At 45.5% G+C, this 20,693-nt stretch overlaps 1 protein-coding gene across 14 annotated transcripts in view; it reads left to right on the top strand.

Moving 5' to 3' along the window:
- Positions 1-20,693, top strand: part of Pnpla7 (patatin like domain 7, lysophospholipase) — an 82,387-nt gene that overhangs the window by 48,144 nt on the left and 13,550 nt on the right. For all 14 annotated transcript variants that reach the window (XR_012440673.1, XR_012440674.1, XM_074052709.1 and 11 more), the window contains 6 exons: positions 3,614-3,683; positions 8,089-8,238; positions 14,652-14,715; positions 15,118-15,286; positions 17,393-17,575; positions 18,450-18,568. Coding sequence is in view for 12 of the 14 variants with exons in the window: in XM_074052709.1 (XP_073908810.1) it covers positions 3,614-3,683; positions 8,089-8,238; positions 14,652-14,715; positions 15,118-15,286; positions 17,393-17,575; positions 18,450-18,568 (755 nt within the window). In the remaining 2 variants the exon portion in view is untranslated. The remainder of the gene's footprint in view (positions 1-3,613; positions 3,684-8,088; positions 8,239-14,651; positions 14,716-15,117; positions 15,287-17,392; positions 17,576-18,449; positions 18,569-20,693) is intronic.

Here is a 20,693-nt window from a genome sequence, read left to right on the forward strand (position 1 = left end):
ATCCCATCCTGATCAGAGCCATCCCATCCTGATCAGAGCCATCCCATCCTGATCAGAGCCCAGGTCTGTCACATTACTTCTGAGGCTTACCAGAGGGCCTTCCAACCCTTCTCACTGGCACTCCTGCTAGCCTATGGCTCTGGGAATAACCAAGTCTTGAGTCTCTGAGGGACTGCCCTGTGCATGGCTTCTTTCATTGTTGAGCAGTGCTGCACTGTGCACCACGGTTCATCCATCTGTTTCTGGTTGGTGCATGTTCAGGTTGTTGCAGTTTGGGGAATAGGCTGCCAGGCACCTTGTCTTTCATTTTTGTTTTTCTTATTTTTATTTTATTTGGCAGTACTAGGTTTTAAACTCAGGGCCCCACACTAGCTAGGCAGGTGCTCTACCACTTTAGCCACACCCCCAGCTTTAGTTACTTTTTGGATAGAGTCTTGTGTTTTTGCCTGGGTCTGGCCTTGGACTGTGATCCTCCTACCTATGGCCTCACAAGTAGCTTGGGTTATAGGTGCATACCATAATGTCTGCCCTATTTGTTAAGATGGGTTCTCATTAGCTTTGGGATTGTGGCTTCCAACCACAATCAACAGTGATTACAGGCATACACCCAGCTCAAGAATATCTTAACTAAGCTTGAAGTGTCAGGGAAGGTAACCTCCCTGCATTCTTTTTTTTCTTGGTTGTAGTGGAGTTTTGAACTCAGGGGCCTCACACTTGCTAGACAGATGTTCTACCACTTGAGACACACCTCCCAGCCTTTTATTTTTGAGACAGGGTCTTACTGCTACCTTTTCCTGTGCTGGCCTTGAACTCATGATCCTCCTACCTCTGCCTGTTGAGTAGCTGAGATTACAAACATGTGCTACCATGCCCCAGCTTGCTAAGCATATTCTTAACAAGTATTGTTATGGACAGATGATCCACTCCTGTTGTTGAATTGCTAGGTCACAGGGTGGATTGTATCTTTTGGAACTGCAGACGAGTTCTCCAACATAGTGCCCGAGCCCTGCTCTCCAAGCCATGCAAACACAGCATGGGTCCCTCTTGATATGAGCCATTCTCTTGGGCAAGAAGTGGCATCTCACAGTGGTGAATTAGTTTCCCCAGTGACTAAAGATACCAAGCATATGCATTTCTTGGCCTATATTGAACCTTTACCACTTGACAGATAATTTTTTTTTTAGAAATTACCTTTCATTTTGAATTGTTAATTTTTAGTTGTGACAATTATAGTTATGTTTTTAAAGACTCTTATCCTCTAGAAGAACATGTTTAGATATTAATGGATAAAATGCCATCCTTGGGACTGGCTTCAGAGGTCCAGGGGTGTGTGTGAAATGAGGCTATTGAGGAGGATAAAGAATGGAATTGTCTCTGCTTTGTGTGTGTTTCAATTTTTTCATAATCATATGAGCTTTTTAAAGCAACATTTTAAAATGTGTGACAGTTTTTATTTTATTTATTTGTTTTGGTGGAACTGGGGCTTGAACTCAGGGCTTTGCACTTGGAAAGCAGGTGCTCTACTGCTAGCACCACAACTCTCATCCATTTTGCTCTGTTTGTTTTAGAGATGAGGTCACACAAACTAGTTGCCCAGACTGGCCTTGAACTTCAGTCCCTCCAACCTCAGCCTGCCAAGAAGCTAGGATTACAGGTGTGAGCTAGGGGCATTGAGTCATGTGGATTTTCTTTTCATATAGCCCTCATTAACAGTTGGTGCTGGACTGGCTGCATGCAAACATCATGCTAGGTTCTGGTGTGGCTCAAGTGCTACAGCATCTGCCTAGCAAGCTTGAGGTCCTGAGTTCAAGCCCCCAGTACTGCCAAAAAACAAACAAAAAATACCATGTTCTGTGGCTTCTGTTTCAGACTCTTTTGCACAGACTGTTTTTTGGTCTCATATCTTAAAACCTGGACAGTTTCATTTGTATTCTGTGGGTCTCTGACACCAACATCCTGAGGCGAGTAAGCATTCCCAAGTTAACTTGTTGGAGGGTGGCTGAATCCAAGGAAGAAGAGCATTTGTTTCCAGGAGCTGTATCAGAATGCCTCCCAGTGCATCCAGCTGGCTCCAGGTCATCTAAGGTTTACAGTCATTTAGAGGCATCTCTTTCAGATTATTCTCTACAGATCTAGGAGTGATGGTGGCTAGACTGCCACCTAGACTGTCCTTTGTCATCTTGTAAGCCTTAGGAACTAAAGAACAGTTAACTCAGCTGGCATGCAGCTCAGTGGTAGAGCACTTGCCTAGCATGTGCAGGCCCTAGGTTCAATCCCCAGCCCCACAAAAAAGGAAAAAAACCCAACATTTAAATCACTGTATGTATATGTGTATGTATGTATAGCAGGAAGTTAAAACTATGCAGCCCAGGCTGACTTCAAACTCGTAATCTTCCTGCCCCAGCCTCCCACGAGCTGGGATTGTAGACATGAACCACCATGCCGAGCCCTAAATCACTTTATTTGTATATTAAAGTGTTTAAAAGTAAATTGTCGCCCGGTGCCAGTGGCTCACGCCTATCATCCTAGCTACTCAGGAGGCAGAGAGCTGGAGGATCACAGTTCAAAGCCAGTTTGGGAAAACAGTACATGAGGCCCTATATCAAAAAAAAACCTTCACAAAAGGGCTTGGGAAGTGGCTCAAGGTGAAGGTCCCGAGTTCAAATCCCAGCACCTCAAAAAAAAAAAAGTAAATTGTAACAATTTTTGTCAAATTAAAAATGAGTTTTCTTTTTCAGTACCAAGGGTTGAACTCAGGGTCTTGTGCTTGCTATGTAGGTGCTTTACCACTTGAGCCACTTCACCATTCGCCAAATTAATTTTTTAACAAGAACATTGCAGATACTTTGACATTGAGATCTTAAATACACTAGTTTACAACTCTAAAAACTAAAGACTGTGGGTATGGCTCAAGAGGCAGAGCTTGAGGCCCCATACTATAGTAATGATGGTAATAGTAGTGAGTAGTAATAGTAACAATAATATAAGCTAGGCATGGTGGTACATCCTTCTGGTTCAGCACTGCAGAGCCTGAGGCAAAAAGATCAGGAGTTTAAGGCCAATCTGGGCCACAAAGTAAGTTCCAGGCAAGCCTGGGCTATATAGCAGAACCTATTCAAAACAAAACAAAAAAACCCAAAAAGCAAAAACAAATTCAACCAAAAATAACATTATTGTTGCCAAAATTGTGATAATTTCTGGTCATCATCTGGTACTCAGTCCATGCCTGCAGTTGTACCCTGGATCTGTCCTTGCCCTAACTTGGGGTCATGGGGTTTTCTTGAGTTGTCTGCCTGCCTTGAAGTGAGTATGGGAGCCTGGAGCTGGCTCAAGGTGCATACCCTTAATGCACCTCTTGCACCTGCTGTCTAACCACAGCCACCCTTGACAGGGTGACCAACTCATCACTTCACATTCAAGTTCCTTTCTCTGGCAACCAGAAGGGCATATATAGGCCCTTGTCATCCACAGCCCACAGTGATTTCCCAGTCCTTGGCAATTTTGGAAAAGTGGCCCAATGTCCTGATTGAGCATGATCGTGGGGTCTTCAGCTCCCAGCATTTCATGGTTTACAAAATGTGATTTGGAGTTTCTCTTCTTTCTCTTCCCCAAGGTGGTGACTCGGTTGATTCATCTCTTAGGCGAGAAGATCCTGGGCAGTCTCCAGCAGGGATCTGCGACAGGTGGGTTGGACCCTTACCTTGGAGCTCTACCTCAGCCCTGCCAACTCCATCTCACACTTTCCCTGTCTTAGAGTTCCCTACAGTGCAATCCCCAGGCCTACAACCCACTGTGAAGTGCAGCTCCACCCTAGAGCCCCACCTGCCCCAGGAGGGAGGAGAAGGCACAGAGGTCCTGGGATGGTGGATGCTGGGCTGCCCAACCCTCAGGAAAGTCCCCAGAGCTCTTGCCAGGGATAACTCTGAACAGGGTGGGGTAAGGAGAATGCTTAGATCTTGGCAGTGCAGGAGAATTTTGCTAAGTATGTCTCAATGTGGGCAGCAGGGAGAGAAGCTTATGTGTAAAAAGAAATGTGATCTATTTCCCTCCTATTTTGGTTAGCTAGTTAGAAAAAGGAAACAGAGGAAGCCTCTTGGAGAAAGCCTCCAAGGAGAGTGGGATAGTTGGAGGCTGCTGTGTCTGTCCAGTGCCTAGCATGAAAAGATGGTAAAACAACTCTAGTATATTGTGAATTAAAAATCTACCCCAGTTTTTTTTCTTCTAGTTCTGAGAATGCACTTTTTGGGGGAGCTACTGATTGCTCTGTGTTCTAGGACTGTCCTGTTTCTCTGGATCCCAGATATGTGATAATGCTAAAGTTATTGTTTAGCCTTTTGCTGTTCTGTGCACACTGTGCATGTCTCTCTTCCGCCTTCATGCTCCCTACCTGGAGTATCCCCTCACACATCATGCACCCACTTTTCAGTGCAGTCTCCCTGGTCTCCCTATCTACCCAGTGCTCTCAGTCTTCATATTCTGCTTCATTTTCCTCCGATTCTCCCTAGCTAGCTCATTTCTGGTCTGTCCTTGCATATGAGCTACATGAAGGCAGAGGTCTGTGTCTATCTTTACAGCTATGACTAGTGTACAACACTACATGTTTGTTGAAAGGTTGAATTTGTGGATAGACATGCTGCTGTTTGGCTCTTTGCTTTCGATACACTTGGTGTACTTAAATTTTGTGTTATAGCAGGCTTGTCAATGTGCTTGTAATATGGAAGCAACAAAGTAAAGGGTGTGAGCCCTTCTCCAGGATGACCTCATCTTACTTTGATCACTCTGCAAGGCCCTATTTCCAAAGCCATATTTTGAGTTTTAGAGTGGATATGAATTTGGAGAAGAACACCATTCAACACATGCAATATCTCTCTTCATTTTGCTTTCAACTTGCCTGTACCAGTGTGTGTGAAGTTTCTTACAGCGTTGTGTTTCTATTATCTCTTCTTACAATCTTTACCTTTCAGCTTATTTGTGTGTATCATTTACAGCCAATGTAATTATTCTGTTAGGTTTATGCTGCCATTTTATTATTTTTTTCTGTTTTTGAAAAGAATGTTACTCTGTTTTCTCTTTTCTGTCTTTTAGATTGACCTTCTTGAGCATCCCATTTTAATTATTAATTCTGGTTTGTACTATCTCTTCTGTAGAATATTTTCATGCTAGGGGTTACTGTATCCATTCTTTTCCTCTTTTTTTTTTTTTTTGCTGTAAGTAGAATGAGAATACTTATCAATATTTAGGTCATGTTCTTTTCCTTGTGTGTTATCTTAACTATTACTCCTACATTCATCAACCCTAAAAATTTGCATTAAAAAATTGCAACTTTTCCAGCAGCATGTCATTGTGAATTTTGGAGTATTTTGGATTTTCAGATTGGGAATGTTTAGCTACTAGTCTACTTAGTTGTTCCAAAATCAGAAAAGTCCAAAATGTCAAAATGTGAAACACTTTTAACCCCAAACATTTTGGAAAAGGGATATTCAACCTGCTTTTAAATTGTTCTCAAATAGGTAATGTGTTATTTCTCTGGCTGTGTTCAAGAGGGTTTTTCATGGGTTTTTTTGTTGTTGGTTTTTTGTGTGTGTGTGTGTGGAACTGGGGTTTCGAGCTCAGGGTCTTTTACTTACTAAGCAAGTGCTCTATCACTTGAGTAAGCTTCCAGTCCTTTCCCTTCATCTTTTGTTTTTAGAAATTTGATTCCAAAATGTCTAGGTACAAAAATCTTTGGGTTTATGCTGCTTGGGATCAGTTTACTTTAGGCTTATATCTTTTACCAAATTTGGGGAGTTTTGCTTTTTTTTGAGCTGGGGACACAACCCAGGGTCTAATGCATGCTAAGCATGTGTTCTACCATGGAACTATACCCTAACCCAAATTGGGGAAGTTTTTTTTTGGGGGGGTAGTTTTTAACCTTTATTTTTTCACATATTCTTTCAACCTTGTATCCTTTCTCCTCTTCTAGAAACATAATGACATAAATGCTAGACCTTTTGTTATTGTCCCGAAGGTATCTAGGGTACCGTTCATGTTTTATATCTTTTTTTTCTCTCTGATGTTCAGATAGAATGGTTTCTTTTGATCTGTCTTCAATATCACTTCATCTTTCCTCTAGCACCTTGATTCTGATATTAAGCTTATCCAGAGAGTTTTGCAGTTGTGTCATTGTTGTTATTTTGAGACAGAGTTTCACTACGTAGCCCAAGATGGCCTCGAACTTGTTATGGAGCCCAAGCTGGCCTTGAACTTACTATCTTCCTGCCTCAGCCTCCAGGGTGCTAGGATTACAGGTGTGTATCACCACACCCAGCCTCCAGAGAGTTTTTTCCTTCAGTTATTGTATTTTGGTTCTTCTTTGTCTTTGCTAAGACATTCTGTTTCTGTATTTGGTTCAGGAGTGTTCCTGATTGCTGGTTGTAGCTGGTTATAGTAGCTGCTTCATTGTTCTTGTCAAATAGTACTAACATCGGTGACATGTCATTTTTGTCTGTTGATTGACTTTTCTCATTCTAGTTAAAATTTTCCTTGCTCTCTGTACATCTGATAATTTGGGTCATATCCTGATATTTTGAGTATTGTGTTCCCATTTAAATCTTCTATTTTAGCAGGCTGTCAATGTTCTTATATTCAGCTCATGTTCTGGCCCACTTTTGTGGACTGTGGTTTGAATGTTAATGCAGGTGTCATGGCCCTTTACCGTAGTGCTCTTTCTGTCCTGCCTGTACTTCCCAGAACCAGCGTGAGAGCTGACTGGTGTTCTGCACCATCCCTAGTTCTCAGGGCTTCAGTAAGTATTCTGGGCAGCTTCTGCTTGGACCAGGTCAGCATAAGCGGATCTGAAAAATTCCTTTCTCTACCTCCTCCCTTTGGTTGGGGGAGGGTGCCTTGTGCTGGTGCAGGGCATGTATGTCTGCAGGGGCTTCAGGGGTCAGATGCTTGCTGGTGCTTGCTCAGTGCTGGTCATCTCCCTGGAGACAGCCCCCACAGGGAGGGGGCCCTGCTTCTTTTTGTGGTACAGCTTCCTGCTGCATCACATCCAGGGTCTGTCATGGTGTGTGGCAGCCAGGTGGGGTGTGGCTGCTCCCTCTCCCTTTGGGCAAGAGCTAGAACCTTGCAAGTCCTTAAAAACTAAGAAAGAGGTACGCAAAGTGAGCAATAGAGTCTTTGGTTCTACCTAACAGGGAGGGTTCTGACATCTGAAGTGGCTGAGAAAGATGAGAGGAAGAGGATTCCTCGAGGAGGAGCTGCTGCAGGGAGAGCAAAAGACCACATTGAGGAGAGAGAAGGGGGAAAGAGAAGCAACAGGAGAGAGGGAGGGGGGCTGGACTCAGGGTTTTGGGATTGCTAGGCGGGCACTCTACCATTTGAACCATGCCCTCAGCCCTTTTTTGTTTTTTAGTTATTTTTCAGATACAGTTTTATGTTATTGCCTGGGGCTGGCCTGGACCTTTGTTGTTGGAAGTGAGCTTGTGCTGGGATCTTCTGACAGAGGCTGGTGAACTAAGGACCTAGGTGTCTCTGGCTTGCAGTTATGTCAGCCAGGGGGCCCCTTAACCCCCTCAGCCCATGTGGGGCCAGAGAGAAGGTCCAGCCATCTGAGTGAGCCCTGTGGGACCCTTGGAGTTCATGGTATCAGGGAAGGGAGGCTCTGCCTGCCTCAATTTTTCCCACAAGCATCGCTGCTGGTGTCTCCCAGGACTGTCCCTGACCCAGTGCAACCTTCCTTGGGTTCTTCTGTGCTGCTTTGCTTCTGGAGATCCCATGTAGATAAGATGATAAAATGTGTTTGTCGGTCTTCTCAGCTTACAGTGCTTCTAGAGTGACGGGTAAGTTCTGTCAGTTCATTGCACTCTGAACCACCAAGTTCTAGAAGATCAAAAGTGGTCTACTCCCTTGGTCAGCATTGGGAGCATGACAGTCCTAGTGTGGAACCCAGGGCTGATTATCCATGAGGAAGAGGCAGGGACATCTCTGTGGTCATTGTGAGACTGAGAACAGATCCTGTTTGCACCATGTTTTATCTGGAAACACTGAGGCTGTCCTAGCTGTGGCCCACTCTCTCAGGCTCACATTTGGCCCTGTGCTCTGCAGGTCACCAGCTTGGGCTCCACACAACAGGAAGCAAGTGGGACTCAGGAAACCCAGCCAGTAACCTGTCTACTGTGGCAGCGATGCCTGTGTCTGAGGATGTGCCCCTCACTGCCTTTGCCCTGGAGCTCCAGCATGCTCTCAGTGCCATCGGTAAGCCTGTATACCTCTTGCCCCAAATTACAGAGCACCTGAGTGTTTAAGAACTGACAGACCCTTGTCAGCTCCTCCGGAGTGAGTGGCTGTCCTCCATACTGGGGCAGGACTGCTCAGAAGGGACCTTCCACATGGAGGGACCTCAGGTTCCAAGGTCTGCTTGGGCACCTTAGTGCAGGAGCATGGGATGTGCCAGCTGCCCCAATGCCAAGAGTGTTCTTCGGATAGAAACCCTTAGAGTAGAGGGGTGCTCAGGGATTGGTGGTGGGGATCAGCAGAGTCCCCCCAGATATCATCCTTGTTCCTTAACACAGACAGAACCCTTTGTTTAGGTTCTGAGCTTGCTGGAAACATGTGACAGGCACTCTGCTTCCTGGAAGAGAAGTGGATGGCCAGAGAGTGGGTGACCTCATGGAAGATGCTGACCCTCATGGGTCAGTTGGCGTGGGTATTAGAGGATCAAGATGAGTCCAGTCCCTGGGCCAGTACTGGGAGCATGTCAGTCCTGGTGTGGAACCAAATGACTAATCATCTGTCAGAAAAAGGCAAATTCCTGACAGGTGTTAAATTTTGGTCAGGTGCCAGTGGCTCACTTGATTAGGAGGATCGTGGTTCAAAGCCAGCCCAAATAAGTAGTTTGGGAGACCCTATCTTGAAAATACCCAACACAAAAAAAGGGCTGACAGAGTGGCTCAAGTGATAGAACGCCTGTCTGGCAAGCATGAGGCACTGAGTTCAAACTCCAGTATTGCAGAAAAAGAATAGAAAATCAAATTCCTGAGATCTCTTGGGAATTCCCAGATTCATCAGGTACTCTGTGTTTTTCTTAACACTTTATTTACAAGTATAAAATTTTATGTAGTTGTGAGTGACCATAATGATCTCTGTGTTGTCCAATAACTGTGAAATAATATATTATGTCTAGAGTGTCTATTTCAATACCATGTAAAAATGCTGCCCACGTGGCACAAATATTTAATTATAGAAAACATAAATGCAAAAACCTATAAAATTGAAAGAGAACACTTTAGGTATCTGATATTTGAAATTCTCAAAGTGAATGTTTAAAAGCTATTTTTATTTATTTACTGGTTTATATATACATTTGGGGGCAGCTCATCACCTCGCACTTTTTAGGCATGTGCTCTACCATTTGAGCCACACCTCCAGGCCCACCCCACCAGCTCTGTTGGTTGTTTTTGAGATAGGCTTTTGCTTTATGTCAGGGCTGACCTGGACTACAGTTCTCCTATTTGTGCGTCCCTGTGTAGCTGGAATGAGAGGTGTGCTCCACCACACCTAGTCATTGGTTGAGATAGAGTATTACTAACTTTTTGCCAGGGCTGATCTCAAACTGCAGTCCTTCCAAACTGTGCCTCCTGAGTAGCTAGGATTACAGGCTTGAGCCACTGCACCCAGCCTTAGTAGTATATATTAATTGTACATAGTAAGTAGTTTCATTAAGTCATTTCCACACATGTATACAAAGTGCTTTGGTCATATGCATCCCTCTGTTACTTCCTGTTATCTTCCTCTCCATCCACCTTTTCTTTTTCCTTCCACTTCCCTAGTGGCCCCCCCTTCTATTTCCATGACTTCATTTTTAGTTTTTTTTCCCCCCAAATTCCACAGTGGGGAAAAACATGCAATACTCGTCTTTGTAAGACTGGCTTCTTTCATTTGGCATGAAGATTTCTACTTCTATTCATTTTCCAGCAAATGCCATAATACAAATAGTACAGCTTACTACATTAAATGTATAATATCTAATATAACTGTTAACTCTAAACCTATTTAGTTAAAATTTATTCTGAGTATTTCATAAAATGAAGTCTAATATTATTGTCTCACTGTTTTAAGAAATAGAGAGCAAACTCCAAAGCACATAATTTCATTCTTCTTAATGGCTTAAAGGTTTTTTAGCCATTACAATTAACAGTTAAATTGAATTCTGTACATTTAATGTACTAAGTTGTGTAGACATTACAGAGTGCTAGATGGTGGTAAGCAAATTTAATTGCTCAGTCGATGTAAATGATGAATGAACAGGACCTTAAACTGAGTACAGTTTCTTTCTGGTCCCTTCTCACACACAAAAACTCTCTGGACATTAATGATTTCATTCACTGATTGGCAGATGGGCTATATTTCCTGACACCCTGACCCTCCACTCCATAATGGTTAGCTTCCCACTACACCAAACAAAAACCCCCAAGACATATAATCCATTCTCCCAACTGGAAATCCCCGTTGGGTACAAGGTAAGGAGAACCTGAAGCAGCTGAGCTAGCCCCACCTTAGTCCTTCCAGCAGTTTCCACACTGAGCACTGCAGCACATGTAGAAGGTGGTCATGGGCTCATCTGTAGCTGCATAAAGCTAGCACGGGGATGCTGGCAGTTAGGACATGGTTCTGTAGTAGTCACATTCTCCCAGGCAGTTGCTCCCACAAGTCTGGAATCCACTTCTTGTAGCTTTGGATACTTCTAGTTTGTTACAGAACACTTACTGTATTCTAGTGCTGGGCAGTGTTACTGGGGCTTGCAGTCATGTTGTGCACCTAGGAGCAAGTGTAGGTGAAGCAGTGGCAGTGCTAGCTCTCCTCCACAATCAACCCATTCTTGTAGCCAGAGTAAAAGAGCAGCATCGCTCTGGCTCTGTTATGCAGGTCCTATATCCACCCACCTGCAATAGCCCAATTTATTTATTTTTTTAATGAAAATATAAAACATGAATTGCCTTGTCTGATAGTGTTGATCTTTATTTCATAATCAATATTGCAGTGACATTGGTCACTGATTGTTTAGGATGTAACCAAAAGCAACTTCCAGTTTCTCTGGAGAGGTGTATTGCTTCACATAAGCTTAATCTCTTTAAAACAAAACAAAAAACAAAAAAAAACCCATGGACTGGTGGAGTGTCTCAAGCATAAGAGCGCCTGCCTAGCAAGTGTGAGGCCCTGAGTTCAAACCCCAGTGCTGCCAAAGAAACAGGGCTGGCAGAGTGGCTCAAGTTATAGAGGGCCTACCTGGCAAGAGTGAGGCCCTGAGTTCAAACCTCAGTATTGTCCAAAAAAAACCCCACTTTTTAATTTTGAAATAATTATAGAATATAGGAAACTGCAAAGTAGTAAAGAGGGACCCCCATGTACCCTTTGTCAAGGTTCCCCCAGAGTTAACACCTTACTTGATGATACCAAGATCCAGAACTTGGCATTGGTACACTCTGTAGGCCCACTTCATATTTCACTGGCTGTCTGTGTGTTCCCTCCTCCTTTGATACAGATGTAATTGTAACCAGCACCACACCAAGGCTGTAGAACTCTCATTGCAATGGAGACCCCTCTAGTTGCCCTGCTCTCCTACTTACTGGCACCCACTGATATGCCTTCCATAGCTATACTTCTGTCATTCTGAGAAAATTACAAAGATGGAATCACAGCGTGTGGTCTTGTGAAAATTGGCTTTCTCTTTATTGCTTGGGAGTAGCCCATTGAATAGATGTTCCAGATTCTTTAGCCATTCACCATTGAAGGGTCTTTAGGGTGGTTTCCCATTTTGGGGGTATTATAAATAAACTGATGTGATCATTTAGGTAATGGATTTTGAATGCACATAAGTTTTCATTTCTCTGGAATAAATGCTCAAGAGTCTGGTAAGTCTGGTAAGAGTATGTTCAATCTTACAGGAAATTGCCAAGCTGTCTCCAAAGTGGCTGTACCATTTTGCATTCCTATCACCAATGTATGAAGGATCCAGCTTCTCCATGCTTGCCAACATTTTGTGTTGTCACTATGTTTTATTTTAGTTGTTCTAATAAGTATATAGTGATAGCATGCCCTAATTTTAATCTGCTTTTCTCCAGTAGTTAATGATGTATGGAACTTTTTTTAAGTACTTATTTTACTATCTGTATATACACTCTTTGGTGAAATGTCTATTCATATCTTATGCTCACTTTCCTTCTTTCTTCCTTCCTTCCTTCTCCCCTCCCTTTTCTTTCTTCCTTCTTCCTTTCCTTCTCTCTCTCTCTCTTTCTCTCTCTCTCTCTCTCATTTTTGTTCTGGGGATTGAATCCAGGACCTTGTAATGCTAAGCAAGAGCTCTATCACAGAGCTATGTCTCCAGCCCCTTTTGCTCATTTTTTAATTTTTTTTTTTTTTTTTTTTTTTTTTTACTGTGGAGGCTGGTTTGGTGGTTTTTTAAAATACACTTTGTTTTTTCAGAGAGTTTTAGGTTCACAGCAAAATTAAGAGGAAAGCACAGAAATTTTGTGTATTAACCCCTGTCCCCCTAACCCTGTCCACCCAGCTTCCCCCACTATCAACATTCCCCATAAGACTGAAACATCTGTTACAATCAGTGAACCTGAGTGTACTAACACATCAGTACTGCCCAGGATTCACAGTGCAGATGAGTATTCGCTCCTGATATGATTCTGTGGGTTTGGACGAGTGTGAAATGACATGTATCCACCACTACAGTATCATACAGAGTAGTTTCACTGCCCTAAAATTCCTCCAAGCTCTGCCTTCCATTACCAAACCCTGTCAACTATAATCTTTTCATTATTTCCCTAGTTTTTCTTTGTCTAGAATGTTACATTAGTTGCACAGTCTTTTCAGATTGATTTTTTTTTTTTTTTGGCATCACTGCAGTTTGAACTCAGGGCTTCATGCTTGCTAGGCAGGCACTCTTACTGCTTAAGCTACTCCTCAGATTGATTTCTTTCACTCAGTAATATACATTTTAGTTCCCTCCATGTCTTTTGATAACTCTTAGCTCATTTCTTTGCTTCCAGAATCTTGAAAGGAAGTTATTTGGCAGCTAGGTGAAAGTGCTGCCCAGGCAAGTTCAGACCTGGGGCAATGGCCTGGCTGAACATCTACTTTGGCTGTACCCCATGGACCTGGAGACAAGTAGTGCAGACAGGCCACTCTGTCTTTCCAAAGACTAGGATCCAGTGAGACCAGAAGCCCCCTTTGCCTGGGCCTACTTACACCTTGCTCTATGGGAATAAAGCTCTGCTTCCTGCACAGGGTCTAGACACTTTGGCAGACCACTTCCAGCAGAGGTGTGCTCAGTGTGGCCTTGATTGGCAGGAGTTGGAACCTGTTTTATGAGAGCCCAGAGCACCACCTTTGGGGGGGTGTGGCTCTACAATTCCACCTTTGTAACCCCCAAATCAAGGCAGGGGGGCCTAGATCAGTGGGCATGCCCTGAGTGTAGGTGAATCCAGCATGGGGTTTCTGTGAGTCTCAGGCCAGCCCCTTCATGTCTCTGCAGCCAAGCATGGCCTGTCTATTTAAGCATGGTGCTGTATGTCCTCCTGGCACCAAGAAGTGAAGATATACAGCCCCACCTCCAGTTCCCATCCAGGTTGAAAAAGCATCAGCTTCAAGGTGCCGAGTGCCCTTCTAAGATGACCAGAAAGACATTGTTATTTGCTCCTGACTGCAGGTTCTGGCTCCAACCTTCAGGCTAAACAATGCAACCCACAAGACCACTCTGCCCTTTTTTTTTTTTTTTTTCCCCTGAACCTCCCTGGAAAGGCTGATTCACCTACTCAGTGGGTTTCTGTAGTTTAACTCAGAGCTGTGACAGCCATGTTCCAGTGGCCCTCCCAGCTATAAAGGCACCCTTATTCTGTGTGACTCTACGAAACATGCTGACAGTTAAAATTGATGCAGTTGCCAGGCACAGTGGCATTTGCCTGTAGTCCCAGCTACTTGGGAGAGAAAGCCCAGGTGTTCAAGGCTAACCAGATCAATAGAGCCAGACCCTATCTCAAAAAAAAAAGGTGATCACTCATCACTTAGCTCTTAATTATTTATATACTCTTAGAAAAGCTTGTTTAGAATGATTAGACCTCCTTGGGCCATCTCAGAAACAGCTGTTGAAGTCCTGGTGGCCTCTGTCTGCATTAGTTTCTCGGTCCTTTTCCATCTGGTACGAGGGTACTCCATCACCACATGGCAGGCACATGGTGAGGCAGCTCCCTGAGAGTGGGCACCACTCTTCTCTGGGTTCTCTCCTGAGACACTGGCAGCCTTTCCTTGGATTCTGACACTGGCTTTGGTGTGGACGGTACATGCTAATAGGCATAAATGTGAAAAGATGGATCTGCATATGTATGAACTGGATTGTGATCCAGGCAGCCTTGATGATCTGGGAAGTTACATTTTCTGGAGTTTACTACCTCATGCTATCCCTGTCCCCAGCATGTACACACACACATACTTAACACACACAGTGGTTCGAATACAATGACTTTTCTTACATGTCAACAGGAGGCCAGGAGTACCTTTCAGGGTCACTGACCTCAAGACAGAGAGTGAACACTCTTGTCCCTCACTGATCCTCAGAGTTGGCTGCCAGGACAGACTTCTGTAACTGGTGGTTGTGTTCTTAGGTCCTGTCCTGCTGCTGACCAGTGAGAACATCAAACAGCGCTTTGGTTCTGCTGCTCTGGACAGGTACGCTAGCCTCCAGCACCCAATTTGGCCCCGTATAGAAAACAGCCTGGCCAATCTTTGCTTCCTCCTCTTAACCGGTCCAGGCATGTTCCTGAGATCCATCCTGCTATCCCTATGCCCCGATGTCTGCATCCTCAAGTGTGCTGCAGGTCCACCCTTACTGCACTCAACACACATGCTGGGAGCCATCAGTCCTCTCCTTATCATGTGGGCAGTTCTGCACTCCACTCTTTCTTGAGTCCCCAACCTTAAGGCCTGGCCACAGCTTCTGTTCAACTTCCTAGGCCCAGGTCCCTCTTCCTCTGTGGTTGGGAAACGTGCCAATAAGGTTGCTAGTGCTCTCTGAGGTGGGGCCTGTGGGAGCCTCCACAGAAAGTGAGGTGCTGCCTTCATGGTTCTTAGTATCCACGAGTACCGGCTCTCCAGCTGGCTGGGGCAACAGGAAGACATTCATCGAATTGTGCTCTACCAAGCAGACAGCACGCTCACGCCCTGGACTCAGCGTTGCATCCGGCAGGCCGACTGCATCCTTATTGTGGGCCTGGGTGAGCAGGAGCCGACAGTGGGTGAGGTGAGTGCTAGGAGGAGTGCCCTGCCTCCTCAAAGCCCTCATCTCTTCCCTTTGAGTGAGACATTTGAAGAAATCGGAAGAGGAACTAGCCATCTGCTGCCCAGCTTTAGAAACCTTTTGCTATGTTCACCTCTGAATGTTTTAGTACAAAGCCCAGCAGGGTGGTCCCTTGTGAAGATGGAGCCTCTATTTGCCTCACAGTTTTCACAAGGTGTATATAAAGTACTCTCTCACAGATTTAAGATTTTATAGAAATAGTGCCCTATTTTATATCAGCCTGAAATTTCCTTTTTTTTGTCAACACTTAGGATTTTGAGCTTTATCCATGTTGTTTCACTTATTTTTATGGCTGTTTGTTTTCCCATTTGTAAGCACCTCACTATCTGTTCATGCATTCTCAGAGTTACTTCACAGTAACAAGTCATGTGCAGGGTGCTTTTAGGTTCTAAGAGCTGTCGACCCCAGAGGTGTGTCTGCAGACTTACCAGATGTTGCTAGATCACTTTCCTGGTTGTTATCACAGTTTGGTTTTTTTTTTTTTTTTGTGGGTAGTTGTGGGAAGCAGATTAAAGCCTATGAGAACTGGACACAAGCAAGGCGAGATGCAGTTAATTGCGTTTAAATGTAAGCCAAGATAGGCACAGCCCTGGCATGAAACAGAAAAAAGCAGAACAGCTGGGTCTCCTAAGTTTGCTTTCAGAAAAGCAGGAACACAGGTTTCTCTTGTTACAACGTCATGCCCCTCCCCAGAGCCTCTGCTCCACCCTGTTTGCCTCTGTTTATGAAAGGCCCACTGAAGGAGGGCTGGGGTTTACTTTACTTTGAGCTTTTTGCTTTGGGGACTTTTTGCCATTGAGTATTGGGAAGAAGCTTTTACTTTGGGCCTTTTGGTGTGAGAAGCTTTTGGAAGGGAAAAATTGCTGAAGGGAAAAGAATTGTTGAAGGGAAAATGCTAAATAGGGGTTTATAGAAAGTCTGCACTGAGAACTTTAACATAGGCTTCAGAAAGCAAAGCTGAGAAAGAACTTCATGCGTAGACCTTAGGAAAGCTAAAGCTAAAGAAAAGCCAAAGAGAACATGGGACAGTGCACAGTGCAAGTCTAAGGACCAAGACCTTAAGAGTTATGTATATACAATTTTTAGGCATGGCTGCTGGTTTGCAAGTTTGAGCACCAAGCTTTAAGAGAGCTAAAGAGAGATGGGACAGTGCAAGCCTGGGGGCAAAAGACTTTGAGAGCAATTAAGCTAAAGATAAACTAAGAGAGCAAGGTTTTAAAGAACTGCAAGGAGTAAGGCCTTGAATCAAGATAGAGAAAAGCAGCAATGAAGGTTGTGCGTCTCCAGCCAAGCGTACAACACACCTGACCCCAACTTTCTGTCGGTCTATCTTGAGTCTTTTTCTAAAATCTCTAGTAATAACCAAGGAGCCAGAGAGAAAGCTCGCTCCAGCAAGGGAGGGAGCGTGAGAAATAGCGTCCCCTTCAGGTGGTTGCAGGTGTGGCTGCAAGGCTCCATGTCCTTCCAGGTCCTGAGCACTGTCAGCCTGTTCATTTCCTCCAGCTGTGATATGGCACCTTTTTATCCCTTGAGTTAGTGCTCCCACCTCCTCTTTCTGTTCCACCACTCTGTTTTTATCTCAAGCTTCTGCCCAGCCTGTCTAATCCTGGGGCAGCTGAAACTCCCTCCTCTTTGATGTGTGTTCCCATTCTGCAGGAGTGATGCTCTCCTGCTTGGATAAGTGCCTGCATCATCTACAAAGGTGACAGCATGCATTCATGAGGCAGCATTAGAAACACAGATAGGGGAGGTATTCCTATTCTCATGCCCCAGCTTCCTTGTACCCATGCCGACTGCCCAGCATACACAGCTGGACAGATCCTGTGGTCAGAGTGGCATAAGCGCCAGGACAGGCTATGTCACAACCTACTGGTTCAAGAACCAGGGAGCCACTTGTCATACCTGCCCCATAGTAAGCTTCTGTCCTTGGTGGAACCAGCCAGTGGGGCGGTTTCCAGTGCAGATGTTGGTGGCATGGCAGCCCTTTGTTGGTCCCTGGCTCTGTCCTACCCTCAATCCTCAGGTTCACCTGGGCCCTACTCTCCCTAGCTGGAGCGGATGCTGGAGAGCACAGCTGTGCGTGCCCAAAAGCAGCTGATCCTGCTGCACAGGGAGGAGGGTCCAGCACCAGCCCACACTGTGGAGTGGCTGAACATGCGGAGCTGGTGCTCTGGCCACCTGCACCTCTGCTGCCCACGCCGTGTCTTCTCCAGGAGGAGCTTGCCCAAACTGGTGAGACCTGGTGGACCCAGTGCGCTCATGAATCCTGACCAGAACAACACACACATACACACACACCCCGACCTCCTGTCTGTTGCTTGCACACTCAGAACCTTCTTCCTCTCCTCTCTGAATTGTCCAGCATTAGAGCTCTATGGACTCTGGTTGGGAGGCTCGTCTCTTCCACTCTGAGCTCTGGCTATGAGCTTATATTTACTTAACCTTGACTTTGGGATTCTTGGGCCACCATGCAATGCTGTGCCCTGCAGGTGAAGGGAGGCCCATCATGGTGGAGGCATAAGCTCAGAGAGGCTATCAGGGGCCTGGGGACTAGTGAATCCAGAAAGATGGGCCTGATGGGGATCAGGAACTAATTAGGAACTAAGCCTAAAAGTCTCACATTCACCAAAGGCCCCCAAAAGCCCTCATGGTCAAACCCCCCACACCCTAGGCAAAAGCAAATACAAATCCTGAGACAACTCTTCCTTTAGTGTATCCTTAGCCCTATGGGCCCAGGGGCCAAGTGGTGGAGCACAAGGTCGCCCGCATACCACTGTCCATTTGGCCCCCACAGCTTAGTGGACAGTGTCTTGATGGCTGCATATCTGCTCAGGACCCTGTGCCCCTGAGCGCACTGTCTGCTAAAAGGGCTAGAGGGGTGATTCCTGTGGAACAGCTCTGAGGGGCTCCATGGTCTCTGGTAGTCCAGTAGCTCCATTTGGGCCCATTTGCTCACCCACATGCCTCTGCCAACATTCTCCCCAGGTGAGCCTGAGCTGCCTCTGGGGCCTGCCTGGGCGAGGAGTGGTAGTCCACTCAGTCAGGACATATGGGGTCTCAGTTGCAGTCCAGCACAAGCCCCTGCTTTTGCTGGCCCTTCTCTCAGGTGGAGATGTACGAGCGCGTCTTCCAGAGACCCCCAGACCGGCACTCAGACTTCTCCCGCCTGGCACGGGTGCTGACAGGGAACGCCATCGCCTTGGTGCTTGGAGGCGGGGGAGCAAGGTGAGCTCCCTGGCCCAGGTTCCACTCCACGTGTGTGTGGAAGTGATGGTCATTCCCCCAGGCGGTGGGAGGATGGTGGTATCGGGCCACAAAGACACCCTTGGAGCATAATTATCTCTGATGTCCTCAGGAGAGAGTCCCCATGGACAGCAGGAGTGTGGCCAGCATCTTGAAGTACCTGGGTGCACACGCGCAAGCCCAGGGTGGCCAGGTTTCATTGTTCCCAGTTTGATAGAAAATTTGTATCTTGGATGTCTTCGCTTAGAAGTATTTGCTTGCCAGTTAGCAAGTTCTGACTCCTCTTCTGAAAACTGTTTGTTCTTGTCCTTTGCCAGTGTCCCCATTGGGCTCTTGGTGAGTTTCTTTCCATTCTAGTATGTGCTGTATAGAGTAATGACCTGATATACTCATGAACTAGAGAAACATTCTTTAGTTCTTTGGGCTGTGGGTTCCTTAAAGTACTTTTAGCCCAAATAATTCCTATCCTGAGTTTTGTCTGACTCTTACCACCCTTCCTCTGAACTTAAAGGGAAATGGAACCCAAGGTGTCACGGATGCTGTCACTGAATGATCCAGGGCAAGCTTTGCCCCTGTGGCAGACCCCACCACTACCCAAGAAGGAGGGATGGTCAACAATTGGCTGGCTGACGGGCCAACTGAGCCCCACCCTGGGATTCTAGCAGCACCAGTATGGAGCTCAGAGATGGCCCCTGGCTATGGATAAGGAGCTCTTTGTTGCACCATGTCAGGGTCCTTGGGAGTTGTCTGTGCTGAGAGTTGCTCTCTGGCCTGCTCGACCTGGTAGTAAAGTGACAGCACTGAGCTCATCATATCTTGGGATCCCAGGGTCTCAGGGACTTTGCCCCTCATTTATTCCCTTCTGTCATTTGAATGCCAAGACAATTGGCTTTAGAGAAATGGGGTGATTGTGTTTGTCAGGTGGGGTTGAGGTCCAGCTCCTTTCTGTGGGTCTAGGTAGCAGGGGCTCAGACCTGGGTCTGTCTGGCTTCCAGACTAGAACAGCAGCCTTTTCAAGGAAAGTGGCATTTTAATCAAGGTATACTTAAAAGCTATGTAGTTGTATAAAGCACATGACAAAAAGCAGTCCTCTGCCTTCTCTCTGCCCCCCTACCAAATCCAGAAAATTCCAAGAAATAACCACATCCAACCCTTTTGGGCCATCTGTTTGTATGTATTTCTAAATCGCATCCTTATTCAAGTAATTGTGTGATCTCTTCAGTTTTAGATTATTGACTTTCTAGCCCTCCAACACGTTGTGTCTGTTGGTCTATATTCTCATCATGTGTCAGTAACTTTGCCTCCTTCCCTCCTGCTCATAGTCCTCATGTGGCTCTACCATTATTCCAGCCACCACTCACTGTGTGTGGCATTGTGCTGACGTGGTCCACTTCATAGCTAAGTCATATCACAATTTAGTATGCTCACCTTTGATCACAATTCCTTGGAATCAGTAGCTACTGCATTTGCACCTGCTCAGTTTCTGCTGTCACCAGTGCATCCACAAACCCTCTGCGGGAAGCATTTGTCTCCTCTTAGCAGGTACAGGCAGATCAGGTTGTCTCTGTTCAAATTGTTCAGGTCACACTCCCTGCAGCCTGCCAGCCCCCTCTCGTCTCTGCTGGCTGCTCTAGCCATGCTCCTGGGATGGTGCCATGGAATTTCCTTACCATCATCCTAGTGTTGGAATTAGTAACCCTCCGGTGCCGAAAACAGACACACAAGAGACAGAAAATCTTGACAAGGCAATTTCTTTTGATCAAGAGTGTGCAAGCATGTGCTCGCTTCAGCTAAGCAAACACACAAGCACAAAATGGCTGACAGTGGCTCCTCCTTATGTCCCTGACACAGTCGTACCTGCCCCTTACCTGGGATTTGCCCAAGTTGAAGGTTCACAATCTCCCTCCATTGGCTAAAAGGCTTGGGGGGATGGGTTAAGTCATGTAGTTTGGTGGGCAGTGAAATCATACAGGAATCCGGAAGAAGAAGCAAGGACCCTTTAAACATGCAAGTCACCTGAGATGGTGACCTGAGGAATTTTTAAGTAATCTAAGAGGGTAACAAATACTTTGATAGAAAAGATCATTTTTCTTACACTAGAAACTGA

Source organism: Castor canadensis, chromosome 13 (assembly GCF_047511655.1).
Source record: "Castor canadensis chromosome 13, mCasCan1.hap1v2, whole genome shotgun sequence".
NCBI classification, from domain to species: domain Eukaryota; kingdom Metazoa; phylum Chordata; class Mammalia; order Rodentia; family Castoridae; genus Castor; species Castor canadensis.